General features: G+C 47.4%; 12 protein-coding genes across 12 annotated transcripts; 7 read left to right on the top strand and 5 right to left on the bottom strand.

Moving 5' to 3' along the window:
• Window positions 1-389: 389 nt before the first annotated feature.
• EV420DRAFT_470366 (FAS1 domain-containing protein) lies at window positions 390-1,734 on the bottom strand. The gene is made up of 7 exons (XM_060482257.1): window positions 1,690-1,734; window positions 1,330-1,635; window positions 1,111-1,189; window positions 961-1,060; window positions 806-905; window positions 608-755; window positions 390-557 (listed from the first exon to the last, which is right to left on the bottom strand). Exons 2-7 carry the CDS (start codon window positions 1,466-1,468, stop codon window positions 464-466), a joined length of 660 nt encoding a protein of 219 aa, XP_060338771.1. The 5' UTR covers window positions 1,469-1,635; window positions 1,690-1,734; the 3' UTR covers window positions 390-463.
• Window positions 1,735-2,039: 305 nt separating this feature from the next.
• EV420DRAFT_1617068 (alpha-galactosidase/alpha-n-acetylgalactosaminidase) lies at window positions 2,040-4,321 on the top strand (the record flags this gene model as incomplete). The annotated part of the gene is made up of 10 exons (XM_060475191.1): window positions 2,040-2,053; window positions 2,166-2,273; window positions 2,327-2,455; window positions 2,515-2,554; window positions 2,618-2,675; window positions 3,319-3,369; window positions 3,422-3,480; window positions 3,530-3,671; window positions 3,721-3,814; window positions 3,865-4,321. 10 exons carry the CDS (start codon window positions 2,040-2,042, stop codon window positions 4,319-4,321), a joined length of 1,152 nt encoding a protein of 383 aa, XP_060338770.1.
• Window positions 4,322-4,776: 455 nt separating this feature from the next.
• Window positions 4,777-7,307, top strand: EV420DRAFT_1635746 (glycoside hydrolase family 16 protein; the record flags this gene model as incomplete). Its single annotated transcript, XM_060476486.1, has 16 exons — window positions 4,777-4,872; window positions 4,921-4,980; window positions 5,038-5,234; window positions 5,290-5,371; window positions 5,422-5,604; window positions 5,658-5,766; window positions 5,819-5,834; window positions 5,885-6,026; window positions 6,081-6,341; window positions 6,398-6,580; window positions 6,632-6,641; window positions 6,692-6,711; window positions 6,769-6,879; window positions 6,935-7,039; window positions 7,090-7,154; window positions 7,214-7,307. The coding sequence occupies 16 exons, from the start codon at window positions 4,777-4,779 to the stop codon at window positions 7,305-7,307; spliced, it is 1,734 nt and encodes a 577-aa protein (XP_060338769.1).
• A 1,004-nt stretch (window positions 7,308-8,311) lies between these two features.
• On the top strand, window positions 8,312-8,979 carry EV420DRAFT_1635745 (uncharacterized protein; the record flags this gene model as incomplete). Its single annotated transcript, XM_060476485.1, has 3 exons — window positions 8,312-8,729; window positions 8,784-8,814; window positions 8,871-8,979. The coding sequence occupies 3 exons, from the start codon at window positions 8,312-8,314 to the stop codon at window positions 8,977-8,979; spliced, it is 558 nt and encodes a 185-aa protein (XP_060338768.1).
• Window positions 8,980-10,246: 1,267 nt separating this feature from the next.
• Window positions 10,247-13,052, top strand: EV420DRAFT_470233 (glycoside hydrolase family 16 protein). Its single transcript, XM_060482256.1, has 16 exons — window positions 10,247-10,436; window positions 10,491-10,553; window positions 10,607-10,803; window positions 10,860-10,941; window positions 10,999-11,181; window positions 11,238-11,346; window positions 11,400-11,415; window positions 11,466-11,607; window positions 11,669-11,950; window positions 12,007-12,189; window positions 12,240-12,249; window positions 12,300-12,319; window positions 12,375-12,485; window positions 12,538-12,642; window positions 12,703-12,767; window positions 12,827-13,052. The coding sequence occupies exons 1-16, from the start codon at window positions 10,344-10,346 to the stop codon at window positions 12,918-12,920; spliced, it is 1,755 nt and encodes a 584-aa protein (XP_060338767.1). The 5' UTR covers window positions 10,247-10,343; the 3' UTR covers window positions 12,921-13,052.
• A 42-nt stretch (window positions 13,053-13,094) lies between these two features.
• On the bottom strand, window positions 13,095-15,867 carry EV420DRAFT_1758640 (uncharacterized protein). The gene is made up of 5 exons (XM_060480553.1): window positions 14,202-15,867; window positions 13,979-14,151; window positions 13,679-13,925; window positions 13,543-13,628; window positions 13,095-13,490 (listed from the first exon to the last, which is right to left on the bottom strand). The coding sequence occupies exons 1-5, from the start codon at window positions 15,700-15,702 to the stop codon at window positions 13,185-13,187; spliced, it is 2,313 nt and encodes a 770-aa protein (XP_060338766.1). The 5' UTR covers window positions 15,703-15,867; the 3' UTR covers window positions 13,095-13,184.
• A 97-nt stretch (window positions 15,868-15,964) lies between these two features.
• On the top strand, window positions 15,965-16,785 carry EV420DRAFT_470167 (uncharacterized protein). The gene is made up of 5 exons (XM_060482255.1): window positions 15,965-16,096; window positions 16,152-16,266; window positions 16,324-16,420; window positions 16,470-16,587; window positions 16,636-16,785. The coding sequence occupies exons 1-5, from the start codon at window positions 15,977-15,979 to the stop codon at window positions 16,738-16,740; spliced, it is 555 nt and encodes a 184-aa protein (XP_060338765.1). The 5' UTR covers window positions 15,965-15,976; the 3' UTR covers window positions 16,741-16,785.
• A 235-nt stretch (window positions 16,786-17,020) lies between these two features.
• Window positions 17,021-20,137, bottom strand: EV420DRAFT_1504738 (uncharacterized protein). Its single transcript, XM_060471264.1, is given in 22 exon segments — window positions 17,021-17,139; window positions 17,204-17,326; window positions 17,378-17,608; window positions 17,668-17,710; window positions 17,758-17,891; window positions 17,957-18,026; window positions 18,079-18,107; window positions 18,145-18,147; window positions 18,166-18,187; window positions 18,236-18,351; window positions 18,405-18,468; window positions 18,524-18,551; window positions 18,603-18,801; window positions 18,856-18,866; window positions 18,922-19,020; window positions 19,075-19,209; window positions 19,256-19,318; window positions 19,367-19,401; window positions 19,470-19,623; window positions 19,675-19,762; window positions 19,817-19,962; window positions 20,029-20,137. 21 exon segments carry the CDS (start codon window positions 20,096-20,098, stop codon window positions 17,222-17,224), a joined length of 1,845 nt encoding a protein of 614 aa, XP_060338764.1. The 5' UTR covers window positions 20,099-20,137; the 3' UTR covers window positions 17,021-17,139; window positions 17,204-17,221.
• A 51-nt stretch (window positions 20,138-20,188) lies between these two features.
• On the top strand, window positions 20,189-22,000 carry EV420DRAFT_469993 (Nin one binding Zn-ribbon like-domain-containing protein). Its single transcript, XM_060482254.1, has 4 exons — window positions 20,189-20,480; window positions 20,528-20,673; window positions 20,727-21,241; window positions 21,292-22,000. The coding sequence occupies exons 1-4, from the start codon at window positions 20,261-20,263 to the stop codon at window positions 21,791-21,793; spliced, it is 1,383 nt and encodes a 460-aa protein (XP_060338763.1). The 5' UTR covers window positions 20,189-20,260; the 3' UTR covers window positions 21,794-22,000.
• Window positions 21,673-22,616, bottom strand: EV420DRAFT_469990 (actin-related protein ARPC3). Its single transcript, XM_060482253.1, has 4 exons — window positions 22,526-22,616; window positions 22,376-22,475; window positions 22,035-22,322; window positions 21,673-21,984 (listed from the first exon to the last, which is right to left on the bottom strand). Exons 1-4 carry the CDS (start codon window positions 22,529-22,531, stop codon window positions 21,836-21,838), a joined length of 543 nt encoding a protein of 180 aa, XP_060338762.1. The 5' UTR covers window positions 22,532-22,616; the 3' UTR covers window positions 21,673-21,835.
• On the top strand, window positions 22,555-24,160 carry EV420DRAFT_1504728 (3-isopropylmalate dehydrogenase). Its single transcript, XM_060471263.1, has 5 exons — window positions 22,555-22,728; window positions 22,784-22,818; window positions 22,872-23,048; window positions 23,099-23,639; window positions 23,692-24,160. Exons 1-5 carry the CDS (start codon window positions 22,715-22,717, stop codon window positions 24,065-24,067), a joined length of 1,143 nt encoding a protein of 380 aa, XP_060338761.1. The 5' UTR covers window positions 22,555-22,714; the 3' UTR covers window positions 24,068-24,160.
• A 424-nt stretch (window positions 24,161-24,584) lies between these two features.
• Window positions 24,585-27,839, bottom strand: EV420DRAFT_1504725 (fungal-specific transcription factor domain-containing protein). The gene is made up of 10 exons (XM_060471262.1): window positions 27,626-27,839; window positions 27,537-27,573; window positions 27,452-27,478; window positions 27,095-27,400; window positions 26,775-27,037; window positions 26,504-26,724; window positions 26,383-26,453; window positions 26,220-26,330; window positions 26,125-26,165; window positions 24,585-26,066 (listed from the first exon to the last, which is right to left on the bottom strand). The coding sequence occupies exons 1-10, from the start codon at window positions 27,736-27,738 to the stop codon at window positions 24,839-24,841; spliced, it is 2,418 nt and encodes an 805-aa protein (XP_060338760.1). The 5' UTR covers window positions 27,739-27,839; the 3' UTR covers window positions 24,585-24,838.
• Between the last annotated feature and the right edge of the window lie 57 nt (window positions 27,840-27,896).

The raw sequence follows: 27,896 nt of genomic DNA, 5'->3' as shown, positions 1-27,896 counted from the left end.
CGCGTCGAATAGGATGAACGAGGGGACGTGCTAAGTGAGAATTTCAATCCAGTTCTGTCTCGGGACAGTCGTCGAACGCTAAGGTGTTTAAGCAGTCGTCTTCATAAGTCGCCGAACGAAGATTGCGCAAAATGGGCCGTCTCCATGGGTTCAGTGACGAATCAGACGTGATGGCATGGAGTCTGCGGGACAGATAGGACATTTTTATCAATATTCTATGTCCAGTTCTCCAAGAATTTCTGCTATTAGTTCGACGGGAAGGGACTCGAATGTAACGGCCATGATGGAAGAAAACAGGGAAGTTTCATCATGAGGTTAGGGTTATGACTCATTCTCTCTGATTATTTTTACTTAGACTTACGGCCGTGAAAGGCCGAATTACAATACATCGTCACGGCACTACTTATCACACCAAGAAAAGTAAAATTTCAGCCGAATTTCTAATTGTCCAAAACGTCCAAAACTAAATAAGAAACTGGTGGGGATACCATATATAGGTATGCGCCCTCTCCCGCCCCAAGGCGGGATGGAGCGGGATTCCTATATATGGGTTTTTCCTGGTTTTGGAATAGTTTCTGACCAACAAAAACTCGGCTGTGAAATTTACTTTTTTTGGTGTGTATCTGGCTTAGCAGTAAGGCAGAGCAGGATTAGAACACGATCCAGGAATGAATGTCTGTGAGATGAGCCTCGCATCCTCTGGTTCCCATTCCTGATACGATGTGACAGTACACGATCGATGATATGAACAATGCCTGTTGGAAGCTATCATTTCAGCTGGCGCCAATTGATGAAGATAGCATACCAGAGTCAACATTTATATCACCCTCGACAATATGAGCAACCCTATTCAGGACGACAGTGTTGTCGATTGCCTGCGCTCCAACCAAGAGATAAGAACCAGTCTGTTTGCACATCAGTAATGTCAGTTAGCGCAAGAGTATAGGTTTTCAGCATGACCTGGAAGCGGCCGTAAGTTTCATTAAACGAGCTCGTCATGAACTTGGTGTTGGGAACATAATGGTGTATCAACAAGTTTCCTATTGTATCGCGCCCAAGCCTGTGTCGGTGAGGATGGCATAACTAAAACTGAATTAGGAGAAAACGCACGGAGAAACAAGCCAGTCACGGTAGCGTTCATTGAGACTCTCAATTGCATCATTATTTGGCGCAAAGAATGTAAAAGACCCTGTAAGAATGGTCAACAACGGGACAAAACCAAGTTATACGGCCAAACATGTCCCATTGACAACATGATCAAAGGCTGTGGCAAAGCCTGAAAGAGAGATAAACCGCGGAGAAAGATGTGCAGCAGGAATGATGAGCAACCTGGCGGAGTTTCTATCCATTCCACAAGTTTCGAAGTATCGGACCGATTTTTCAAGTAGCCAAGCAAGGACTGTGTTTGCCCTTGACACAGAGAGAACATCATTGAGAAGGTTATAGAAAGCAAGTATAGCCAAGACATAGTAATTGCCGCGAAGAGGGAATCCCAGACGGTCAAGCATATATCATATACCCGGGCTCATTTCGGTCCGCAGAGGAAGTTCACCTGGATCACCTGCCAGCCTGGTAATCTAGTTGGACAATAAAGTTGCAGATTAGAGTAACAATCTCTCGAAAATCTGGAAAAATCTGAAAACACGTTGGAAAGGTTGACTTCGAAAGAAAGCGGCGTGTATCGCGCACGTGACCCTGCTGCGTTTACTTGCTTCCACCATAGGAGTACCGCGAGTATATAATAAAGCCGGCTTGTCAGGCTAGCTTCCACCGCGATAGCGCCAACGCCATCTTCTCGAGGCATGATCTCGGACCGCCACCACATTTGTGTCTCCATGAAAGCTCGACAGGTGATAGAAGACGGCCCGTGTAGCAGGCATGCCTTGGCTCGACATATAAAGGATTGACGTAGCATAAGGTCACCAGCGAAGCCCTTTCTCAACAGTATGCTTTGGATATCGCTATCAATATGCATCATATCTCTTTGGACTGCTTCTGTTGTTGCTCTGGATCTTTGGGGGCTCGGACGTACCCCATTTATGGGCTGGAATACGTACGTGATCCATCTTCCCCATTTTAATCGACTGAGATTAGCTATAGATACAACGCGTTCGTTGGATTCTCATGTCCGTTTTCGAGGCGCCAATATCCACTTTTTTATCTAGCTACAGAAGTAACTTCAATGAATCCATCATTAAAGAGGTTGCCGATCTTTTTGTCTCCCTTGGTCTCCGCGATGCAGGATATGAATACATCACGCTTGATGGCGGATGGTATGCTCTTCAACGACTGAAGCTTGTTTCACGTCAGCTTGTTTTTGGTAAAGGTCAGCATTGAACAGAACCGACCGTGGGCAGCGACAGCCTAATCCTGAGTCCTTTCCCAATGGTATCAAACCACTGGTCGACTACGTTCACTCCAAAGGGCTCAAGGTCGGCATATATTCTGATGCGGGGTACGTCAGTCACCATCTCATATCTCTTCTTCTCATACAATGACGTGGTGACGTATCAGTTTGTTAGACTGCGGGTTTGCACCAGGAAGTTATGGCTACGTAGGTCCCAACTGGTGTCCGTGGTGTTTGGCGTACGAATACTCATTATCGTTATCGTTATAGGAAGATGAAGATATTGCTACTTTCGCAGAATGGGGTATAGACTTTCTGAAGTACGATAGTACGTTACCCTTCTCCGCCGATAAGAATTTTTTTTTAAGGTATGCTTCAAGCGGAACCAAGGACATCACGTGACTAAAACGTTACAAAAGTAACATTTACACAAAAAAAATCTATCTCCTCCTGTACATGGAAGTAAATGCTAAATCGGGCTCCGAGGAATCCTAGATAATAGTATTTCGCATAAATCCTCGGGCTCCGATTTTCTAATTTGGGAAATGAGCGAGAGTAGATAGCCAATTAGTGATTTGATGGGGATAGACAAATCGCGACGCAACTAATATTTGATGCATTCACATGTCTTATTCAGTCAAAACACGTTGCCTAGACCTTACATTCTCCTTTGGAAGGTTCTTGGTCCTCTCATTTGTGATTCATGGGTGTATATTGGAAAGAAACTGTGTGGAAATCACACTGCCTGGGAAAGAACATACAAGGGTCACAGGGTCACCCCAAGGTACATTTTTGAGGAGTTATATAAAGGAGAAGTCTATTAACATATTACAGAGACCATACTACAAGCACAGCGACAGAAACGAAGCAAAAACACGCAGTCGGCAGTTAATGAGTCACGAAAAGTCACAGATCAGTCACACACGTGATGTCCTTGGTTCCGCTTGAAGCATACCTTATCTTCAGCACAGACTGCGGTGGCTTCCACGCCAACGTTGAGCCGCCTCAAGTTCGTTTTGGACGTAAGTTTCGAGAAAAAACACACTGAACCCGAATAATAGCTGCGGTTTCTAGGGATGCGGGACGCCATCTCTCGTTCTAATCGCGGAATGCTTTATTCCATGTGCCAATGGGTAGGTTGAAAGGCTCAGAATGTTCATGTAGAATTCTAAGCTCTCGCAGGGCTCCCAGTTCCCTTGGTTCTGGGCGGACGCCGTTGGACACACCTACCGCATGGCAGGTGATATTAATGCATATTTTGGAGACGAGGCGGGACATAAGGACTGCCAATGTGCCAGCACAGCTTACTGTTTGAATACAGGCTGTAAGAGTCTATTTTTTCGTGTTCGTATTGCCTGATCAATCTTCCGTAGACGCAGGATGCTCCGTTCTAGCATACATCCGTAAGATGCGCGAAGTCGCACAATTCCAGAAGCCTTTTTCTTTTGCTGACATGGACATGCTCGAGTGCGTCCTATTCTTCGGTGATAACATGGCATCATCTCTGATATTCATAGGATCGGACAAATCTCCAACGAGACGTTGGCAAAAACCAGGACACACTTTGGATTTTGGGCGGCCCTCAAACCACCTTTAGTCTTGGGTACCGATTTGTCCCGCCTCTCTAGCGATAAGCTGGATATTGTGAAAAACAAGGACGTCATTGCGGTAAATCAGGATGCGCTTGGGAAAGCGGCGGCCTATATCAAGGCGGCAAGTCAAGAGAATGTGCGGCAAGTTTGGAGCGGTCCCTTAGCTAACGGGGACGCGGTCGTTCTAATATTCAACGAGACCCCGACACCTCAAAATATTTCCGTGGACGTTTCTCTCATAGATGAATTGAGTATAGGCGATAGGCTAGCCATCAAAGACTTGTGGACTGGGGAGACGTGGTCCTCTAGTGGCATAATTTCGGCCGATGATGTTGACGCTTGGGATACTCGGATTTTCAGGGTGGCGATTAGCGTATCATAAGTTCGGCAGGGGAGTTCCAGTATTTTCGGCTTTCCCTATGCTTACCAACTATGCCTGCTCTCAGAGCCATTTTATGAGCGCGAGCAGATAAATGATTCCGGAATATAAGCGACATGAGCAACCATAGAATATTACCTGGGAGGCGCAGCGACCTCCAATAACGTCAATCTTGGTCCTTTAGAAGGTGGGTCCTCGGAGAGCAGAAAGCAAAGTCTTCTGTATGCCGAATATTAATGATGGTTGCCAGGTCGTGCCTCCGTCGATCGAGGAGGTTTGTTACCCGTGTCGTGCAAAATTGCTGCTGCTGAACCAATTTTAGACTCGATCGGCTGAAGGTGAAGAAATGGGTTTCGAAGTAAGATGAGTAGCTGCGCGTGTTAAAGCCACTTTCGCCGATGTCGACCTCATATATTTCTTCTTTCTTTTACCTCCCCGCTATTCCTTTCTGCGCACCCATGTATTATCAACGAAGGTTTGATACTACGCCCTCCATCGCAAGTCCCCTCCGCTCAGCGGGTTCATCGCAGACATTCCAGCGGAAATCAGAATTAGTATGGCTTCATATCGTCCATTACACACAGCTTGACTTTATTTGATAGGGAGAGCTGCCATCGCCATACCCTGCTTCGACCATCTCCAGCTTATCTTTGTCGAAGAAGGTACTCACTCCTACTAAGTTCTGGTTCACAACGGTCAGCTAATTGCATTTCTGGCAGTATTCACTTTCTGCGGACCCGCTGACATGGGGAACAAATTTGTCGCCAAGCGTAACAGAAGCCGACGATGAACTACATAATCCTACAGTCCGGAAGGGTAGGATAATGGACGATGGGGGACTCGACATTTTTTCCATTCGGGGGCTCGGGAATATTGGTTGTCTATTTGTTCTTTGCGGAGCAATGGTGACGATGTTGTAGGCATTGTCCTTTAAGTTCCTCTCGTGCATGACGTCGTTGACTCCCATGTAGCGTTGGCTACCCAATCGCCACTTTTGTACGGACTCAGAGGGAGTCGGCTGCCTCGGTCCTGGGAGTCAATGCTTCGGGACAGGTGCGTTATTTTGGATCGTTCGATGAATTGCTGGCGCATTCTATCTTTAGGTCCCAGAAATAGGAAACTTTGGTCTAATAGACTTGGACACCCCAGAGGATGCCAAATATTTCAATTCATGGCGCGATGGGAAGGAATGGCGTCTCGTCTTTTCTGATGAATTCGAGGAAGATGGGAGGACATTTTATCCAGGTGATGATCCCTACTGGGAGGCTGTCGACCTTCATTATTGGGTGTGCTTGGGTCTTTTTACTGGAGAAGTTCTTCAATCCTCACTGTTTCACAGCAAACCAATAATATAGAATGGTACGACCCGGCGGCTGTGACTACGAAGAACGGTTCTCTCGTTCTTACACTATCTGCAAAAGAAACACACGGTCTTGATTACCAAGGAGGTAAAAGAAGTCTTCTTGTTCGTCTCATACTACGACTGATGGTGATTTGCAGCACTCGTACAAACATGGTAAATTGGCCCGTCCGTTCTCAGTGCTTGTCTTATACAATCAAACATAGGAATAAGTTCTGTTTTACCGGCGGATACCTGGTTTCGGCCGTCCAACTTCCCGGAATCAACAACATTGTTGGACTTTGGCCTGCCGTATGGAGTATGGGAAATTTGGGACGCGCAGGATATGGTGCATCACTTGACGGCACGGTACGTTATTTATCAGTGTCAAATTTTTTATCACAGTATGAAAACCGTCTGTAGTGGCCTTACACGTATGACAGCTGCGACGTTGGCACAGCACCTAATCAAACAATCGATGGACTACCCGCAGCAGCAGCTGACTACACATTATCATATTTGCCCGGACAGAGGTTGTCGCGGTGCACCTGTGACGGGGAAAGTCATCCAGGTCCTAAGCACAGTGACGGTACCTACGTTGGACGGTCTGCTCCAGAAATCGATGTATTTGAGGCACTAGTCAGCGATGGCACTGGTCAAGTGTCGCAGTCCGGACAGTGGGCAGTACGTGCAGCTCTCCCTAACCATGATGTGTAAACGATGGACCAATCTTTTACTAGCCGTTTAACGCAGGATTCATTTGGGACAATAGTACGGATAACTTGATTATTGCAGACAGTAGTGTATCCACGTTCAACACGTATGTTGGTGGACTGTTCCAGCAGGCAACCTCTGTTGTATCTGAAACGAATCCAGACTGCTATCAATTGGCATCTGGGTGCTTTGCTATCTATGGATTCGAGGTGAGCTTTTTCCAGACTGACCTTGTCCCTCTCCGGCTGAATGAATTACAGTATAAACCAGGTGAAGTAACTACAACTCCCGACAGACTGTGTCGCTCATCTGTTTCGAAGGCTACGCGTCAGATAACGCTGTAAGTTTTCTTCGATATTCATTTTTGAAGTTTGGTATACTCACTCCATTCGCTCAGTACATCTCCTGGATCAACGATGGCAAGCTCGCCTGGACAATAAACGCTGCTGGCATGAGGGCAGATGCCGCTACCGAAATCTCTGCCCGTCCTGTACCACAGGAGCCTATGGTAAGTAAACTTTTTCTGGCATTCGGTGCTTAACACTCTAACAAACACGGTCCAGTACATCATGGCTAATTTGGGCATGTCCACCAACTTCGGAGACGTCGATCTGGATCACCTCACGTTCCCTGCAGTCATGTTGATAGATTATATTCGGGTGTACCAGGTTATATTCGGCGTCTTCACGGTCATATGATTTTCTAACCCTCTTTTCAGGACCCGGACAACATCAATATCGGATGTGACCCGGAAGACTTCCCTACAGCAGAGTATATCGCCACGTATGTTCGATGTGCATCTCGTCCATGCCTATTATACTAATGACAAATCTACTCCTCAGTTACAGTGAGGCTTACCAAAACCCCAACTTGACAACATGGGTCGATGACTACGGTCAGACCATTCCTAAAAATTCACTCGTTGACGGATGCTAGATTTAATTTATTTTTGTATTCATCATGGGCGACACATTATGCATTATGTAACGACAGTAATGCATCGCAATCGCTGGAATCCACTCCGCCCATTCATTTACCCACCAGCGATGATATCCTCTATTTCCTCACCCTCACCTCCTTAGATTTGGTTATACACAACTCATCATTCTGTATCGATGTATATATAGGGCTACCGCATTACGTAGAGGATTAATTTATGCCCCAAAATCCGAAAGGATCCATGCAGAAATAGACAGTGAAATTATCAATCTAGATGGCTTCCAATATTTCATCGGCGAGTCATGGTAACCTAAGATTCCTCGATCTCTATTCTACACTACCAGAAGATAGCGACAGCGACTCTGAATCACATCGGGGAATTCAAAAGGTTCGCCGGCGCATGTAGTGGAACTTGCATCAACTTATCGGTTGCGCGTCTGGCTCCTACATATGGAAACTAGTGTGAAAGTACTAATTCTCGTCCCAAATTTCCTCCAATATTACTAGAGGACTTTTAGAGACACGTTGTGTAAGCGCGCGAATCCCGATCCCTTGTCTGTTCACATTTAAGTTGCTTCCACCTTGAAAAAGATGTCCGACCTTATCGGAGCTAGCGGATCAGATAGTAATTCTGCTCTGTGGTCTTTCCCTCCGCTCTCTCCACGCTGATGCTGTCGACCGTGGTAAGAATCGCCTTCGTGCCAACACCTGAGCTGATTGATGGAATCAATCAACGAGATGTACTCACTATTCCCACAGAGGATCTTGTTCAGTTCTTCCATACTGCCTTGAAAACGATGAGATTCTACAACGCGCTTGGCTACTCAGTTTGCTTGCTGCTGTTCCTAAACCCGACAGAGAATCTCGATGTTCCCGGAAATTGCCGAAGCTACTCTGATCCTTGATTTCCGTTGGACGGAGAACGCAAATTTCCTCGGTCGCAGAATGGCTTTCGTCGTGGAAATCGGACCTCAACAACTCATTGATTCTTCATACTGCCCATGTACAGGATCAGGAAGTTCTGTATACTGCCTTCATGTTCGCCATGCTCTGATATAATCACCTGCGCCATTGGCGCTTTCGCCGAGACCCTCTCTCTGACTCTGTGGAACGTCTATTTCTCGGATTTCATCATCCCAGACCACCCTGACGATGTCATCTTAAATGAAGTTCGCATCTCTCACGTTGAACGTACTGATGACGTCGCTCTGATCTATTTCTCGTCCGAAGGGGCGGAAGGGCGCCCTGCAGGAATCTGCAGCATGCGGTGCCGATGGCTCACCGGCACCTTTGGACGTCTCTCGCTCTCGCACCCGAAGCCCATCTCTATCATAGTTATGGCCAAAGCTGATACTTCCCTTATTGCTGAGTATGAGATTGTCCCTGACGTCGATGTTGCGGTGTCAGAAGAGCTTCGGCGTATGTCCAGTGCTTTTCTTCGACACTTGCCCAGCGCTTAGTGTCCACTCTAAGACAGCCTAGACGTTCATTCATGCGGAAACAGGTGCGGAGTATTATGGCACCATGTGTACCACCCTCGCTGACTTAGAATGCTTGTAGAGCTCGTCATACAACGACTGGTCTCCGCTCTTTGACATCTAGGATCACCACGAATTGCCTGTTGCGAGAATCCATGAGTCGTACCACATCCGAGCTTGGAGATCTTTAACGAGTGCTTGCTCGCCTTGCTCCGTCGTGTCCAAGGCAACCTTTTATAAGAGTAAGCTACTATTGTATTGATTGCATCCGTAGAGATGGTCTGTCTTGATGATATAAAGATTGCTTCCAGGGTTAGCGGGTTTACTTATTCTTCAACTGTCGATGAAGCGCGTCCCTGAAGTCTGCCGTCAGAAAATATTAGCCCTTCATGTTTATCTCACCGCCACAAGTCCTGCTCATCGCAAGGCTCTCACAAGTTTGTCTGTCCTTATCGTCGAAGTCTTGCGCTGGGGAGAACGTTCTCGCCCCGAGATTCCACGCGAGTGGCGATTCTGCCGATTCTGCAAGGTCGCCGTAGAGAAAGAAGTCCGTGCTCTTCTTTCCTGTAGAACTGCTCCCGATTTGATTAAGCTTCGCCGTGCGTTTGTCGCCGACGCCCATGCTGTTTGTCCTGTACATACCCCGGTGTATATTCCGTGATGTCTCTGGTACACACAAGTGAAATTGGCAAAGACGACGAACTCACTTTGGATTTGGGCGACATTCAAGTCACCTTTAATCTTGGTATCGACTTGTCCAGCCAATAAGCCAGATATTATCTCATGTTATTGCGAAAAACAAGATCGTGATCGCGGTGAATCAGGACTTGCTTGGGAAAGCGGCGGCCTATATCAGGGCGGCAAGAAGAGAATGTACGGCAGGTATGGAGTGGTCCCTTGGCCAACGGTGATGTGGTCGTTCAATGTTCAACGAGACTCCAACACCCCAAAAGATCTCCTTGGATGTTTCTGTTAGATGTGTTGAGTACAACCTGCAGGCTAGCTACAAAAGACTGAAAAAAACAAGAAAAAAAATAGCTGATGCTCTTTTGTGATGCTTGAGACAAATACTCAGATTCTCAGGGTGTCGAAGTTACGTAATATAAATTTGACAGGGGAGTTCCAACATTTTCGGCGTACTGAAATTCCCGTGTTCACCACTGGCTATGCCCGTTCCCAGTGCCATTTTTTGGAGTGTGAACAGATGGATCTTTTCCAAAGGATTGCTGGATAATAGAACAACTATGGAGACACAACGACCTCCAATAATGTAGATCCCGGAAATGTAGGAGATGCCGGTAAGGAGCTGGTCTAGTCAAATGGTTACCAGGTCGCGATGATCGAGAAGGTTTGTTACCATTTAGATCGAACGCGTCGCGTGGAGTGGTTGCTGCTGACCCAAATTTAGAATTTGTCGGGTAAAGTCGAGGCAATGGTTTTCGAAATACACGCAAGATCAGAAGCTGCAGCGTGCTAACGCCACTTTCGCCGATTCCGACCTTGGATACTCCTTCTCTCTTTTCAACCCTCCTTCATTCCTTATTTTTGCCTGCTCATGTCTTATCCACGAAGGTTTGATACTACGTCCACTACAAGTCTCCTTCACTCGGCTGGTCCATCGCAGACGTTCCGACGGGAATCAGAATGGGTATGGATTTATATGGTCCTTCCGCAGCTTACGCAGCTTGACTTTATTTGATAGGGAGAGCTGCCATCGCCATACCCTTCTTCGACCTTTTCTAGTAGCTTATCAATATCAAACAAGGTGCCTGCTCCTAGATTTGGTTCAGAATGACCAGCTAACTGCATTGCTGGCAGTTTTCACTTTCTGCGGATCCACGGGCATGGGGCTCAGAATTGTCACCAAACGTAACAGAAGCAGACGATGAGCTACATAATCCTGCGCTAGTCCGAGGGAATTCAACAGAGGATGGAGGGCTTGACGTTTTTTCCAGTCGAGGAATCGCGAATATTGGTTGTTTGGTTGTCCTTGCCGGAGCATTGCTGGCATTGTTGTAAGTATTATTCTTTCGTACTTTGGTGTTCTTGACCCCCCCTCTCCCCCATGCAGCGTCGGCTACCCAATCATCACTTATGTACGAGAGCAGGACGAGTCTGCAGCTTTGAACCTGGGAATCAATGCGTCGGGACAGGTGCGTTATTTAAAGATCATATTTTTTTGATGAACCGCCGGCCCATTCGATCTTTAGGTTCCAGAAATAGGAAACTTTGGACTCATCGACTTGGACACCCCAGAGGATGCCAAATATTTCAATTCATGGCGAGACGGGAAGGAATGGCGTCTCGTCTTTTCTGATGAATTCGAGGAAGATGGGAGAACATTTTATCCAGGTGATGATCCTTATTGGGAGGCTGTCGACCTTCATTATTGGGTGCGCTTGCCAGGTCGTGTTGCTGGAGAAGTTCTTCAATCCTCACCGTTTCACAGCAAACCAATAACATGGAATGGTACGACCCAGCCGCTGTGACTACAAAGAACGGTTCTCTCGTTCTCACGTTATCTGCAAAAGAGACGCATGGCCTTGATTACCAAGGAGGTAAAAGAAGTTTCCTTGTACCTCTTGACGTTAAAATTGATGCCTATTTGCAGGGCTCGTGCAGACATGGTAAATTGGCCCGTCCTTTCTCAATGGTTTCTCATAGCAATTAAACATAGGAACAAGTTCTGTTTTACTGGCGGATACCTCGTTTCTTCCGTCCAACTTCCGGGAATCAACAACATTGTTGGACTATGGCCTGCCGTATGGGCTATGGGAAATCTAGGACGTGCAGGATATGGTTCATCACTTGACGGCATGGTGAGTCATTCTATCATCATTCTTCCATTCTCCGAAAACCAATTATGAAAACCTCCTACAGTGGCCTTACACGTACGACAGCTGCGACGTTGGCACAGCGCCTAACCAGACAATCAACGGACTACCGGCAATAGCTCAAACAAGTGGTGCTGAAGACGCCAACTACGTGCTATCATACTTGCCTGGGCAGAGACTGTCGCGGTGCACCTGTGATGGACAAAGTCATCCAGGTCCGAAGCACAGTGACGGTACCTACGTTGGACGGGCCGCCCCTGAAATCGATGTATTCGAGGCACAAGTCAGCGACGGGACAGGTCAAGTGTCACAATCCGGACAGTGGGCAGTACGTGCATCTCTTCTTAACCGCAATACCCCAATAATGAGCTAATACATTCGTAGCCATTTGACGCCGGATACGTTTGGGACAATAGTTCAGATAACTTGATCATCGCAGATACTACTATATCCAAGCTCAATACCTACATTGGTGGGAAGACCCAGCAGGCAACCTCCGTTGTATCGGAAACGAACCAAGAATGCTATCAATTAGCATCTGGATGCTTTGCCATCTACGGATTTGAGGTGAGCTCTTTCAAGCTATTCTTATTGCTAGCCCGCTCATCGAGTCGTAGTATAAACCAGGTGAATCATCTACGATTCCAGACAGACCGTAACGCTCATTTGTTTCGAAGGCTACGCTTCAGATAACGCTGTAAGATTTCTTCGTCATTCACCGTTAAAGTTTAAATACTAACTCCATTTACAAGTACATTTCTTGGATCAACGATGGCAAACTCGCCTGGACAATAAACGCTGCTGGGGTCGGAGCAAATACCGCCACGGAAATTTCTGCCCGTCCTGTACCACAGGAGCCTATGGTCAGTACACTATCTCTACTAGACGCACAAAAATGTGACAAATCCGGTTCAGTACATCATGGCTAATTTGGGCATGTCCACCAACTTCGGAGAAGTCGATCTAGATCACATCACGTTCCCTGCGGTTATGTTGGTAGATTATATTCGGGTCTACCAGGTTAGATTCAACGTCTTTACATCTACAATTGGTTTGTCTAACTCGTCACTATTTTTTCAGGACCCGGATAACATCAACATCGGATGTGACCCGGAAGATTACCCGACAGCCGAGTATATTGCGACGTACGTTCTATTTGCATTTTGTCCATGCCTACTATACTAATGACAAACCTACTCCTCAGTTACAATGAGGCGTACCACAACCCCAATTTAACAACATGGGTCGATGACTACGGTCAGACCATGCCTAAAAATTCGCTTGTCGACGGATGCTAGATCTCATTTATTTTTGTATACATCACGGACAACGTTAACGACAGTAATGCATTGCAATCGCTGGAGCGATGATATCCTTCGTTACCCTCACTACCTTAGCATTTGTCGGTTACACGCACACCGCATTCTGTATCGATATATATATAGGACTATTACAGTACATTTACATAGAGGACTCATTCAATCTTACATCTACTTAAAAAAAAACTCAGCATCTACGGGAAAATAGATAGCAAGATATCCACTTAGATGGCTTCCAACGTTTCATCGGGAAATAGGTTTGATCCATGCTTTCTTGATGCCATATTCTACGACTTCACCAGCGCATACGGGATTCAAACTCGACTCGCTCTTGTCCGGGACCACCGTTTTCCTTCGGCTCTTGGCGGGCTTCACTCTGGCTGCTGCGGTTGTGAGGCATTGCCCTAACCACTGCTCCAAATCTATGAGGCACTCGTAACATTCCCGCTCCGTAAGAGTGTTTGACGCCGGAGAAACTGCCTGGCTTCGGCGTACTGGAGGTTTGATTCCCTTAAAGCGAAGAAGCTTGACCAATAGATAATGGAGCCACTGAGAAGTATTATCAGTCTGACGTCCTTCAAAACCAATTGAGCGAACTCACCATAACATTTGTCAACGGCAGAAAGGGTTCCCATTTGCCATTATTTTGGTCTCGCATCATTCGATAAACATCGAATTGATAGTCACCTAAGGTGGATCGCATTAGGATGACTTCGGGTTAGCCTCGGAAAACGTACCTTCGCCTTGGAATATTTCTTCGTCGAAAGGTGTCCAATGAATCATCTCGCCCCCACAACCGTCTCCAGCGTCCATACGAGATAGTCCAAGATCAATCAAAGTGACTTGCACACCATGACACTTGTCATCCATCGGTGCGCGAGCTTTCTTAACAGGCTTCCGGTTCAGAGGTTGCGCTTGAAGAGGCAATGAAGTTGGCAAGGGAAGATCCTTGACAAGAATTTGACCCCAGTGAAGATCTCGATGCTGGCGGTCTTTATTATTAACATAACAAGACGCTTAAGATGTCTGTAGCTCACCTCAAAAGACACCAGTTGTTCTGCATGTGCCAAGGATTTCGCAACTTGCCAGAATATACTGCAAGCCTGTCGCCAACCTGTCTTTGTCGTGTTTCTAAAGGTATAAGACTCAAGGTCTGGGCCACCATTCGGTAACACCACAATAGCATAAACCTGGGACAAAGTGAACGTATCTGAGAATTTTTTAGGTTTGGGACATATTCGACTAGAAAGTTCAACGAACCTGGACGTATGCTTTCTGAACCTTTTTGCTCGTTGTACTCGTCCCAGAGGTGCAGAAGCTTCTCCGGATAACGTCCCTTTACAACGTACGCTTTCAATAGCTTCACAAAGCCGTCATAAACCTCGCCCATTGCACGTGTGACAATGATTTCCTTGAGAACATCTCGGACGTCTGTAGGCGCAGGCTGATCGACATCCGCAGGTGGTCCGTCTGTAGAAGCTGACTCGTCTCTCAGAGGTATAACCTTAAGAACGACGTCACCAATTCCGAACACTTCTGAATAACTCGCTTCGCCCACTTTGCGAAAATGAGGTTTGGAAGATGGTCCATTAGGTGACGACAAAATAGGGTCAAACGGGAATGTAGATATGAACGCGGAAAATTCGTGTAGTCCACACGCCTCCTGATTGCACTCCCTCAAAAGAGGACGGAGGTAGTCAGGCACACTAGGTGCGGGGGTATCGGCAGCGCCAAGGTCACCCTCACCTATGGACAGGTCGTCGAAGTCGAAATCAAGTTCAGAGGTTGTTGTTGGGGAAGAAGGAGAGAGAGGAGCAAAAAGTCTATTTTTTCCCGGTCGAACGGGAGTCAGTTGACGAGGTTTATGGATCGGTAAAATACCAGGTTGATAATGGGCAGGCGCTGGTATTGATGGAGGGGTGTCTCTCGTGAGGTCAATGTAGACTTGGGTGTTCGGTAGATTGCTCGATGGATTAGACGGGTCGGTTACTGCCTTCGGACGAGGAAGTGCTTTAGGGAGTTGACTTTCTGCGTCACGAGTGGCATCGCGTTGGCCACTAGCCACAGCTTTCTGTGCATTCCTGACTTTTGGTTGGCCAAGACGTTTTGGCTTTGGCTTTCGAGGGGGACTATACGAAGAGGAAACGGAATAATCACTATCGGATCCCGACCGAACCTCGGAACCAGAATCATCCGAAACAACAACACGATTCCTTAGCCGTCGAGGTTTTCGCACCGCGACGACGACAACAGAATCACTATCAGAGTCATCAGCAGGTTTGGCAGTTGTCCGCGAGACTCTCCTCTCTTTCTTCAACGTCTGGCCTTGGTCATCCACCACTGTAATATCCATTTCGACGAACGGCGAGAACGGTTTGCGTAGCCCTGACGGTGCCGTCGGGGACAATGGCTTCCGTTGCTTGGGCAAGATAGCTGGGGATCCGGGTCCATTTGGATGGAATATCGCCAACGGAGTCCGGGCAGGGGTGTCTAACAACGAGCCTATCCGTTTTGGAGGTGTTTTGGGTGAACGCTTCTTCAGTCGCGGTATAACTACCTTTGGCGACGATACTTTTCTTCCCTTGATAACCAATGGTACAATGTTTTCCCTATTCCTGATGCTGGGAACCACTGTCCCTAACTTGGGCTCTGTTGGATCCAAGTCGAACCCTCCACGCCTTCTTTCTTCGGATGTGATATTGACGACACGTTGCCTACGCTTTCCATAGGAGGTGACCTTTTTCGTACGAGACCCGAGCATAATTGAGATTGCAGCGAGCAGAAATACTGCTGTAGCTGCGATGGCGAATGATGGCGAAATGAGTGAGAGTGAAGGATAGAATGTGGAGGATAACTGCGAGACCGGCGAGGCAGTAAGGTGAAGAGGTGTAGATTCCTATTTGAACTCAAGGGCGGCCTCGAAGCTGTGATGTGGCGAACGACGCCTGTGGCAGCCATGATTCCAACCAACGCGTCGATCACATGACCGCAGCCGGAAGCTGATGACAAGCAAACAAACCCTCCTTCCGTCCATCATGTCGTTGCCTCAGTCGCTGCGAACGTCTGTCACACCGCCTGAGCTCGAGCTCATCGCGTGCCAGGAGCTTATTGAAATTATACCTCTTATTTCCATGGAAAAAACAGCTTTCATCTCGGTACTTTTGTCTTCTTGAACGTGTACTTCATTAGTTGTAACTGAGGAGCTACAAGGGCGCGTATGGGCCGCTGCGACCCCCACATAAAGCCAGAACTCCTCTTTGGATGGCTTTGAATCTAAAATCAAAGAGGAAATGTCATATTGTCGCGCCAGATTGGCTAAGCGTAGGTTCGTGAGCGACCATTGCCACTACGTTCTCTTCCAATCCAGATAAATTTGCACTAGAATACTTGCAAGATCGACTGACCGAGGAAACTACGAGGAAGGAATTCAGTAGCCTACCTTTCCGATTTGCCGAAATCGCCAAAGTTTTACTTGATGTGTATGTACCGTGCCTACCTGCTTGGACTTTCATCTGACAAACGCGACAGTGCATCGGATGACCTACAAAACCCTGATCGTCTACGTTCGTTGCTCAAGGACATACGCGAGGCTCGTCAGGCAAAGAGTAGAGAAGGTCTACGCCAGCTTGATCACAGCGATTTAATGGTACGCTCTATCGTTCAATCGCTCAGTCCGATCTGAACATTATTTCAGTTAACGCGCCTTTGCTCCATGGAAATTAATGAGATCCGACCTTTCTTCATACAGTCAATGGGTGTATTGACGCAACTTACCCGCCAGTCTACATCAGAGTCGTGACGGTTTTCTGGCTCCCAGTTTATTGCCTTTCATAACCGAGTATCATGCAGCCCAAAAAAACCATACTCTAAATGAGATATAGAGATGCGTCAACTAAGCCGCCCTTCAAAGCTAAATTGTGGGTGCGCGCTGGAGTTTGGGGTTAGAGAGGTCTTCTGAGATAGAGCCGATGGAAGAAATGAACCATCTCTCCTTGCAGTACATCCGAAATGCATGTCTAGTCCATAGGGTGATGATATTGACTCATGCCACTGAAACACCAGAGAACAAGGCGGGTAATACCCATGTACCCGTGGTCCTATCCGCGAGTCAGAGTAATCAAGAAAATGTATTCGTAGGATAATAGGCTCCAGCATCAGCTCGCTACAGAAGTAGACCTGCGCTCCTGTCCGTTTTCACCTGGCAAACGTTAGGAATGTAAGTTTACAACCCAAAGTCTATAAGTCGCGGCAAACCAATGTGCTCTTGTTAGCCCCTTCAGTTACTCTCCTTTCACGCTGGCACCGCCTCCATCCAATTTTTGTAGAACAGCGTTCAGCTGCTTCTTCAATCCATTGATCTCGTTCAGAAGTAATTCCTCGCTCGACTGTATCCAGGTTGAATTAGGTTCGAATACTGGTTTCGAGAAAAGGCTTACCTGAGCAGTATTGGGGAAAGCCTTGATCAGTTCTTCGAAAGGGACCTTGCTTATCTTGCGGCCATCCTCCTCAGCATCTGCCTCTGGATCCTTGCTTTGAGAATAGTTCTCGTCGCCTTCATTATCACTACGTAGCCAATCCGTTACCCAGTGGCGTCCGCGAGTTGACTCGTATAGAGCAATAAGAGTCAAAGGAATGATGAAAACCACTCGCATTACAGCTCTGTTTAACTACAAGCTGAAAGTTAAAACCCTCCCCGATAGAGTGAGAAGTAGGAGTCAGAACATACCTTAGCGTAGTTTTTGTCGTTTAAACGAACGCCCGGGATGTGCCTGGAAATTTTCAATGAGAGAAGATATTATGAACGGACGGGACTGACTCGAAAGGCGTAACAAAAAGGATTTCAATGAGATTGAAAGGCGCCGGGTAGACATAGACATCAGGTGCCCTGATCATTCCCACTGTTTTACCAGCGAAGAAAGCCAGATATTGCGCTTCTGCGTCATCAACAATCTACGCCAAATGGTTCTCAGTACAACAGCGATGTCATGGACCATGGAGTTAGGGACTATGCTTACATTCTGATATGCAGATGCGAACAAGGATATCAGTACATTGAGAAGAATTATTGCCGTCACGACGTTCCAGCTAGACCGAAACAGTGATAAGGAAGGCTAATGCATCTAAGTATTGGACTCACAAGTAGTACATCACAAGGCCACTTGAGCTGCAACGATATGTTAATCCAGGAGACGAAAAACATGACTGACATAATTTGGTACCTTGTGAAAATGTCGAAATTTGGAGACCTGCGTTGATATGTAAAGACGAAGACGAATGCACGAGGAAAGACGTACCCTAGAAGGGCTTGAACCAGTACATTCACCACGGATGATGGTGGACTAGCCTGACCATCGGCCGCGTCCAAAGCCCACAGTGCCTGTGTAAAACCTAAAGCCATGACGGACAGTAGCTGGATTTATTTTAGAGAAAATGTCGTGCAAATGAATCCATCAAACGATTTACAGCAAAAAATATGCCTGATTCCTGTAGCATTCGAGCGATACATATTTGCATTGTGCCTATGTATCTGATCCCAAAAATCAATAATGCACGTCAAGGAATTGATAACAGCTGAATCGTACTTGTAGCCATCAAAGACAGTCAAGAGCTCTAGCGTCAGTAATGTCAGCGAACTCGTAATCAGGTGAGAAGTACACTTACTCATCCAAATGAACGGAGATACAAAGCTAAGGACTTGAAAACTCGCAATTCTTAACCTGATTTGTTCCTCGTCGCTTGTTACACGCATGGCAACGACGCGCAGAATGAATGCAGCAAGTATGAGTGAATCGGTGATAAGGGAGACCATGTTCCAGAACGTAAATGCACGCCAAGTAACAAAGGTCAGAAGCTTCGTAAACTGGGTAATCATTAAACAACTGCCACAAGGCTGTGTGAGTATCACAACGCGTACCTTGTAAACGTCTGCAATAATAACACTTTAAGCCTCATGATAATTCAGGGACATACGGTGACTAACCTTCCAAAGTTATAGATAGTGCTAGTAAGTAGAAGGCGTCTTCCCATCCATCTAGATAGGCATTGTTGAGAGGGTCTAGCCGCTCTGCTGGCTGTCGAACTGTATGAAAGGATGTGTATCAGGTAATATTCGGCGACTGGTTGGTGCCCTCACCTGTCTGGCAGTAAACAAACAGAAGCACGAACCAGACAATTACGCGGACGATGTTCTGATATCTGGGTACTGAAAGGCGAGACGGATCCAGATGTCCCCAGAACGTTTCGGGATGGGTTTCGGAGTATGGAACATCTGTGCAGGCTTCAGCTTCGGCGCCATACCAATCCAATAAGCATACATTCAATCTCAAGGTTTTCGTTGTTTTTCTGAATTAGGTCGCCTCGCCAAAGGGCGCCAACGACTGGAGATTTAAGTTCAGCTGCTTGGAAGTGTAAACGAGTGTACTCACCATCTTGTGCTTCCGTCGAGGACAGGAATATAGTACTGTACAGTGTAATTTAGTCAAAGTGTAGTCCAATACAAAAGTGTAGTCCAATACAAGGGGGACGAACCAATGTGAATCAATGGCCATCTCAAGCGCACTCGCCATGTCACTCTCGTCTCCATCAATTTGCCGATGTTTGAAGCGCGTCGACATAAATGCATTGACCCGATCTGGTGGAGACTGATGCACGATTTTCCTAGCAAGCACCTCACACGCGATAGCTGTCCCACTAGCTGTAAATTCTGATTTGTTTCACACAGACAACAACACACCTCTGCCATAGTTCTCTCCGTAATCAGCTGGGTTATGGTCGGCATCATACATAAATTCTGCCCGAGCTCTAAGCAAGCAGTATGGGAGCTGGTTATATGTTTTCAACCATGAAAACGCGTCGACAGAAGATGTTTCACTCACCGCCTCAACAAAATCTCCGGCCGATTCACGATACGCAGCAATGACCTGGGGTGTGATGATCCGGCTAGTAGGCTCGCTAAGGCTTGTCGGAGAAACCTCAACCGGTAAGAGCGTTAGCGTCAGTGCACGGAGACGCTTCACCAATTCTATCCGAAGGTTTGAAAGAAACGAAATCAAAATGGGAATCGTAATGAAAACGCGGAGATACTGACTGGTCAATGTATCTGGAGAAGGAACATATTTGACAGAGAGAAGAGGCGTGGCCTCGCTGTCGTTGTTCATGGTCAAGAAAGGTATTTGAAGGCGGGGCTGGCAGCTGGCATGATCTGAATCCGATGGTCGCGAGGCTTCTATAACGTCATAGATGTTACCGTGACGTGACGAGATAAGATAAACCATTTTTTTCCTTCATCTTTCCTTCTTTCCTGCAGCATCCTCCCTTCAATGGCAAACGACAAACCCAAGTGCAAAAGTTTAGTCCTCGATGCCGGCCCATTACTATCCCTGTCGCCTCTGCGAGGTTTAGCTGAAACCTACGTTACAGTACCCCAGATAATAGAAGAGTTGAGGGACAAAAACACTCGTGAACATCTGGAACGACTGGGATTGAATTATGGGGTGAAAATTGAAGTGAAAAACCCCAGTGCAACAAGTCTTGCTACAGGTGTGTGGCCTGGATCAACTATCTGAACGTGACGTGAATGTTTGCAGTGATACAGTGGGCCAAAAAGACTGGAGATTACTCAGTTTTGTCTCATCCTGATCTCTGCGTCTTGGCTCTGACCCACACACTGCATGAGAAGGCAAAGTTGGAAAAGGTCAACCAGGAATTAGAAGTTGTGGAGGGCACCATCGAGGCGAGTACATTCCACCAGCATGGCAATCGCCGTACTAATTTTACTGATAGTAGAATAATGACCTTACCGATGCTCCTGGTGACGATGATGGCTCTAGGGATCCTTCGGATGCTTCCGAACCACCCCCCTCGGATACAGAGTCTGAATCACAAGATGAGGAACAATCAGAGCGCAAAGACGCGCAGGACCTGGAACCCCTCGATGTTGAACTACAACCGATATCAACAGCTAATCCCCCACCTCAGCATCCCCCGTCAAAGGAATCTGAAGGCATGCCAGCACCTTTGTATGATGATCCATCCGATGAAGATGACGGCGAAGGCGAATGGATTACCCCCGCAAATGTCGCTATTCACAAGTCTCGAGCTCTCGATCTTCTTCCGAGTTCTGATTCCTCTCGCCGGAAAGGTAAAAAGAAAGCCGATGAAATGATTTCTGTTGGTTGCATGACTGCCGATTTTGCAATGCAAAATGTTCTACTGCAAATGGGTTTGAATCTTGTCGGTACCGAAGGAAAGAGAATACAGAAGGTCAAGAGCTGGGTGTTACGATGTCATGCATGCTTCAAGTGGGTTGAATATGCTGTCTGTTTGTCAATGAAACTGAAAAACTGTACAGAATATGCAAGGATTCGTCAAAGAAATTCTGCCCTTCATGTGGCAATCCATCCTTGCTGCGCGCGTCTGTTACGATTTCTGATCCTAGCGCATCTCCTGATACACCAGCTATGCAAGTACATCTCAAGCCCAACTTTCAATATAGAATTCGAGGAACAAAGTACTCGATACCTGCCCCCAAGGCTGGATCCGCCAAGACTGGACCTGGTGAAGGTCTGATCCTCCGAGAAGATCAGGCAGAGTACATGAGAGCAAAGAAGCGGGCCGATGGAAAACGCGAGCGTGAGGAGGCGAAGATGATGAAAGGTTTGCTTGCGAGAGGTGCCCGCGGGGACACGGGAGTAGCTGTGGGTAGCTGGATGGATCCAGATTGGATTCCAGAGATCATGAGTGCCGGAACTGGAGGTAAGGGAAGGAGCATGCGAAGTGCAGGCATGGACGGAGACATGCCCATCATTGGGTATGGTAAAAAGAATCCTAACGAGCGTAGGAGGCGGAAATAGGTTTCGTCACGAATAGTAATTACAGCCACACTACAGTACACTCTATGCACCCAAACTTCTGTTCATGAAGCGCCTCTTCTGGAAGGACATCCACCACTTGCTGGGTTTGCCTGTACCGTCTGCGTATAGTATTGCGACCAAACGAGCAGCCAACTCTTGACGGACTTGTACTAGATACTGCCGTAGATAATCTGACCCAAGGATCTAGTCAAGTTCCTCTTAGTGAAAATTCAGGACTCACCTGCATCTACCCTACTCGCTGGTGCGGCATAATGAGCGTTCAAAACAAAGCTGGCATCTCCAGGGATCGGGAAACTGTCCACAGAAAGGGTATTGAGTTGCTTTGAGGCCTCAATCTGCGTCGGCGGTGTTCGTGCACTGCCAATTTTGGCTAGGCAGTCAGAGACGTAAAGAATGAGCACAATCAGGGTGCGGTCGGCGGGGCCTTTGATCTCAAAGTTACGGAACAGAGAGTTGGCTCGGAACAGGTCAAGGGTTTCGTCGATAATATCTGGTTGTTCTGGGTCGGCTGAGAGTAATATGGTCGTCAGCGAAGCCTGTCGGATATGTAGTACCGCGCACCTATTTGCGCAGGCCCGCGAATCTTGGTTTTGATTGGCAGGACCGCCATGTTGCCGACCTGACGGATATCTGGATCCTCATTGAATGATGAATGGTAAGCCTAGAGTCTCGTCAGAACAGAGAAAGGGAGCAGAGCAGTCGATTTCGTACTGGCATTGATGGGTGGATGTTCTAGTCAAGTAGTTGCTTGGCTGCGCTTGCCATTACCCTCGCCCATCTTATCTCTAATCTTATCTACGGATTTCCATCGGCCGACAGTATCGGGACTCCTCGGACATTGACTTTTGGAAAAGTCAGACAAGAATAATTTGCTTCTTTATCACGAACTACCACCGCATAATGTCTCCAAGATCGTTAGTAGCATTACCCTTCCCTAGGATAACGACTAACCTTTCGTATTTTTTCCAGATTTCGAATCGTTGTCCTTCCCGGAGATGGTATTGGTATGAATACGTCCCGGGATCCCGACGATCGTCCGTACTAAATGCTATTGCAGGCCCGGAAGTCGTCAGCCAGGCTGTCAGAGTGTTAGAACTGGTATCTTCTACCTCGTCAGACTTCGATCTCAAGCTAGAAACGCATGATTTCGGTGGCTGCGCAATAGACAAGACGGGAGAGCCTCTACCCCCAAGCACCCTCAAAGCGTGCCAGGAGGCTGATGCAATTCTCATGGGTGTGTTAAATCATCTGTGTCCTTCCCACGCTCGTCTCATGCACGTCCAGGTTCCATCGGAGGTCCCAAGTGGGGTGTTGACGCCAAAGTACGCCCAGAACCTGGCCTTCTTGCCCTCCGGAAGACACTCGGTCTGTACGCGAACATCCGTCCGGCCAATCTTGCCTCGGAGTCCCTTCTTGAGTATACACCCTTAAAACCGTCCGTCGCCCAGGGTGTGGACATGATTGTCGTTCGTGAGCTTATTGGAGGGCTCTATTTTGGTACCCGTAAAGAACAGGGTGTTGAGCCAGACGTGGACACCGCATGGGACAATATGATCTACAGTGTCCCAGAGGTTCAGCGTATTACAAGGGTCGCTGCCCAGATCGCGTTGGCAGCTAACCCGCCGCTGGAAATCCATTCGATCGATAAAGCCAATGTTCTTGCGGCATCACGTCTGTGGAGAAAAGTCGTCACAGAAACATTGTCAAAAGAGTATCCTCAGCTCAAACTAGACCATCATCTCGTTGATTCCGCTGCAATGCTGATTGTTGCGAACCCCAAACGGCTGAATGGTGTCATTCTCACCGAAAATTTGTTTGGAGACATGTCAGGCCGAAGTTTATGCGTTTGAATTACCACTGACAGTTTCTTTCTCCAGCCTTTCTGACCAGTCAAGTGTCATCCCTGGGTCTTTAGGTCTCCTCCCATCTGCTTCGTTGGCCGGTGCGCCGTCTGCGCCATCTCCAGATTTCAAACCTACACCAGGTCTGTATGAACCAATTCATGGATCGGCGCCCGACATCGCTGGAAAGGGTATTGCAAACCCGATCGGTACCATTTTGAGTGCTGCCATGCTTCTGCGGTACTCCTTGGGTTTGGATGCACCGGCGAATGCCATCGAGACCGCTGTGAGGAAGGTCCTTGACAGTCCTGAGCTAGGAGGACATGGCTTGAGGACGGCAGACCTCGGAGGTAATGTCGGAACCACCGAGCTTGGAGATCGTGTCATAGAAGTATTAAAGAGTATACTGTAAAGTACGCTAGAAGAAAAACTGTATCAGTTAGCCAATTAGCCAACTTTAGAGGTAGTTGGGTCCTTTGATTCGGAAGCAGTTCTTGAAAGGTGATACCTGACATAAAAGCTACGAGCTGGCCGAACCGACGGTAGGGGGCATGTACTTACTCACAGGGTGAACTAGACAACCGGTCCTATTCTGATACAAGCTATGACCTAGGATTACTCTACAAGGACATGAAACCCGAGAAATTTTGAGTTGCATTACTGGCTCTGGCCAGCTACCTCAACGGTAAGGCGGGAGGAGGCAAGATTTGACATACATATGTGTATGGTTCCTATATAGTTCAGAAAAATAAAATTATGTGAAGCGCTGACGTGCTGCGATTTCACGATGCAGAAAAAGAGGGAAGTGTTAACGAGAGTGACAAGGAGTGACACTGCTCTCCGCCTGCCAACCCGGGGGTAGGTACGTATACGGTACGCCGGGCATCACATTCATCACATTTGGCACTAGTCACAAACCTGTCACGGTTGCACTTCCCTGCTATTTCGACCCACCCCTCCGGTATTGCTCCAGACTTGACCAAAAAATCCAATAATCAGATCAAAGATCAATATAGAAAGATACGCTGTCTAAAATTACAGGCGGAACAATCAAAAACTGAATGAAGTGCTACGGGTCGACATTTTCGTTTACACTTCTAGGCGATCGATAGTACAAAGAAAACAAAAATGGAAGTTAAACTGTGCGAGGCTATATATCTACGGCATGTCAAATGCCTATCATTTAACTGGATCCTGGAGCAGGACCTCGAATCTGGTTGACTAACGTCTCCCAATAATTCCATTCGTTACCGTCGATACCAGCCAAAATGCGAGGATCCGGCGCTCCAACTAACGTCGATGTTGTCCCCGCCCAACCAGCGAAGTTTCCGGGGAGTCCGCCCCATGAAGCGGCTGAGCTGGATCCCTCCAACGGCGCGCTGATCGCATTACACCAATGGTCTAACAACGACTGTGCAGCGGAGTCCTCTTCGCCGTTGGGACTACCAGAGGCCGTCGGCGAGTTTTCAAAGTCTCCCGAAGCGCTCTGCAGTCGTTGAAACGTGGGAGACTGATTTATATGTGTCGCATATGGACTTCGCGGCGAGGAAGCAGTGGGCAAGTTCAAGAGTGACGGGAATGGAGGAGGATGTGGCGTAGAAGACTGCTGTAGACCTAGTAACAGGTGTGCAGGATCGTTCGGTGGTAGAGATCCTATCGCAGTGGGCAGAGTCCGCTGGGAAGCCTTGTTCTTCAAAAATTCTATGGTCTTCAGCTCCCGTCGGGTCGTTTCGTCCACATCCCGAATGCCTTCATGTTCCTTCATGAAGGAATCAAGGATGGCATGCATAGCCGCCTCATCCTTCCCCGATGGATGAAGGACCAAGTAGATTCCACTAATCATAGCAGTCTGGAACTCTCTATACGCATTACTGAGGGAATCTCGGACTTCCTTTGATTGGACTTCTCGGAAAGCCTGTCGAACCTCGAAATCTTTGAGTGCCGATTCGAAACATGCTTCCCGTGAACGAGCATAACGGTCAGAACTGAGCCGCCTGAGGATGTATGGTCGATGGAGACTTGTCCTTACGAACATAATCTCGGTGATGAGAAGATAACGATGGACGGGAATGTAGGTATGGGTTTCGTCCAAAGAGCGGTCAGGTTCGAGAGCAAAATGCGGTGGAAGGTTGGCGATGAAATTTAAGAGTTCGTCGTCTAAAGCCGTTACTTCGGAATAATGACTAGGTTTAACTTGCTGGAAATGATGAGCAATTCGACCAATGATCGAAGCCAGCTGATGCCTCAGGATTACAAAGGTCATCGGTGTCGGTGAAGAAAGAGGAGTAGGCCGACTCGAAGATTCGTCGTCTATATTCGAAGGCGGGAGGGTTGATGTGTATGTATCCTGAATAGAATTTGGTCGTCCTAGGACAAGAGCGTACGAGCGGTCCGCATGGTAAAGGTATGACCTAAATCATGAAATACATTATAAGATTAGTAAGTAAAAGGAGCTTCAGGAGAACTTGCCATATTCTGCGCCGATATTCGACCAAATGAGGTTCCATACCCTGATTGAGGTGTTATCGACTTAGAATCTTGAATGAAGGGCCCTGTTGACATACCATGGAAGCACCGTCGCGATGTAGACCTAGCGCTTGCGCAGTCCGAACAGCAGCGCCTAGTTGACTCCAGCACTCGGTTATACGGCGGTCAAAAGTTAAAAATCGAGCACTCTTAATATCAGCATTAGCAAACGCTCAAGAAAAGGAACAGGAAACTATTTACCAAAAGTCGAGTTAGCACGATGTCTAACGAATCTGGTTGGATAGCAGCGGCGATTAGGAGTGACCTCCGCGCTAAAATAGTTAGACCGACGATATAAAAGGACAAATAAACTAGTGCTTACAAGACCAATAGTATCTTAGAGACGTAACTCTTCTGGTCCTTGCATCCCCAGACACCTCCTCAGGCGCAAGTCTCACAGCGATAGCGAGAACGACGAAAAGCAACGGTAGGAATCGAACATCATGAGGATTTGTGGCTGATATCCCATGGTCTCCTCCGTTGTATATGGAGCTATAAGCGTCGCGAAAGTCGCGTTCGGATATAGGATAGCGGGTCCAATTACTGAAAAACTTGAGCCGAAGAGAAAGCCAGCGCTGAGTAGGAATACTTGCACTGATTTAAAATAATAGTCAATGAGCACCTGTGATGTCCTGAGAGGTGGAAGCTCGTGCAGAAGCTCTGATATCTTGTGGGGAGAGACTCCACATTCTTGTACGAGATTTTTCAGGTTATCCGCAGCAGTTGGCTCTAGTTCTGAACCAACGATAGCAGTAGCTGACAGATGGCCCGACCCATTCACCGTGATATCGTTTAGTCTGGTATCACGGTGAAGACGCTTGTCTTCAGTGTCCGTGGATGTGAAAGCATTTTGCAGCTAGAGCGGCCGGATGAATGAGAGAAGAGAGAAGGGGCATCATGTATTATGACATACTTGTTCGAGGATAGTCGCAGGAGCAATGCTACCTGAGGCGCTATTACCGTACCACTTTCCGCTCTGAAACGTTCCTCCACTGGGATCCTGATCTTCCGGCTGAGAGCGGTTGTCTTCCTCAAGAGCAGTATGCCGAAACTCAGATATATGGGGGTCGAACGATGAGTTGGGAGTGGTCGGCATACAGTACTGTGGGAGTGCCATTTCGATGATGTGCTCTATCCGCGCTAGTCGCACGCTGATGTCTTGCTCAGTTTTGCCCGGCGTGTAGGCTTTACATAGATCAGGCACCTTCCTGGCTACGCACTGGTAGAATTCAGAATTATTTCGCTTGAAATAAAAAAAGAGATAACAGACATGCGAACACGGCACTTGTCGATCACACTGTATGGAGACGCAAATCAATCCCACGTCCGGAACCAAAGGCTGGAAGAATTTTGACCTTCTGTTTCCGACGATGACATTCCCCACACGAAAAGCTAAAGCTAGAGAGGTAATCGACTGTTCCGTAAAGCAAAACAGCCATCATACCTGACCCGAGATCTCTTTTTGGACGCAGGATTTGAGTCGTCATCGTCGACCTTTTTCCGTTTCACCGAATTGGATGGTGTTGAAACGCCAGCTTTGTCGAGAGTCTTGACCATGGCTTGTATTTACGGGGCTTCGTGACTGAAAAGAGTTTTCTTAGCGTTCGCTTAGGGAGCTGACGGGATGGTGGATAAGGGATGAAAAGGCACGAATGTGGATGCGGTCAATGTGACTCGGTGAAATTCAAATCTCATCTGTCAACACCGGCACGCGG

This window comes from Desarmillaria tabescens (genome assembly GCF_030435595.1).
Source record: "Desarmillaria tabescens strain CCBAS 213 chromosome Unknown EV420scaffold_2, whole genome shotgun sequence".
Lineage (NCBI taxonomy): Eukaryota > Fungi > Basidiomycota > Agaricomycetes > Agaricales > Physalacriaceae > Desarmillaria > Desarmillaria tabescens.
The sequence above is the reverse complement of the archived record's forward strand: the minus strand, read 5'-3'. Positions and strand labels throughout refer to the sequence as shown.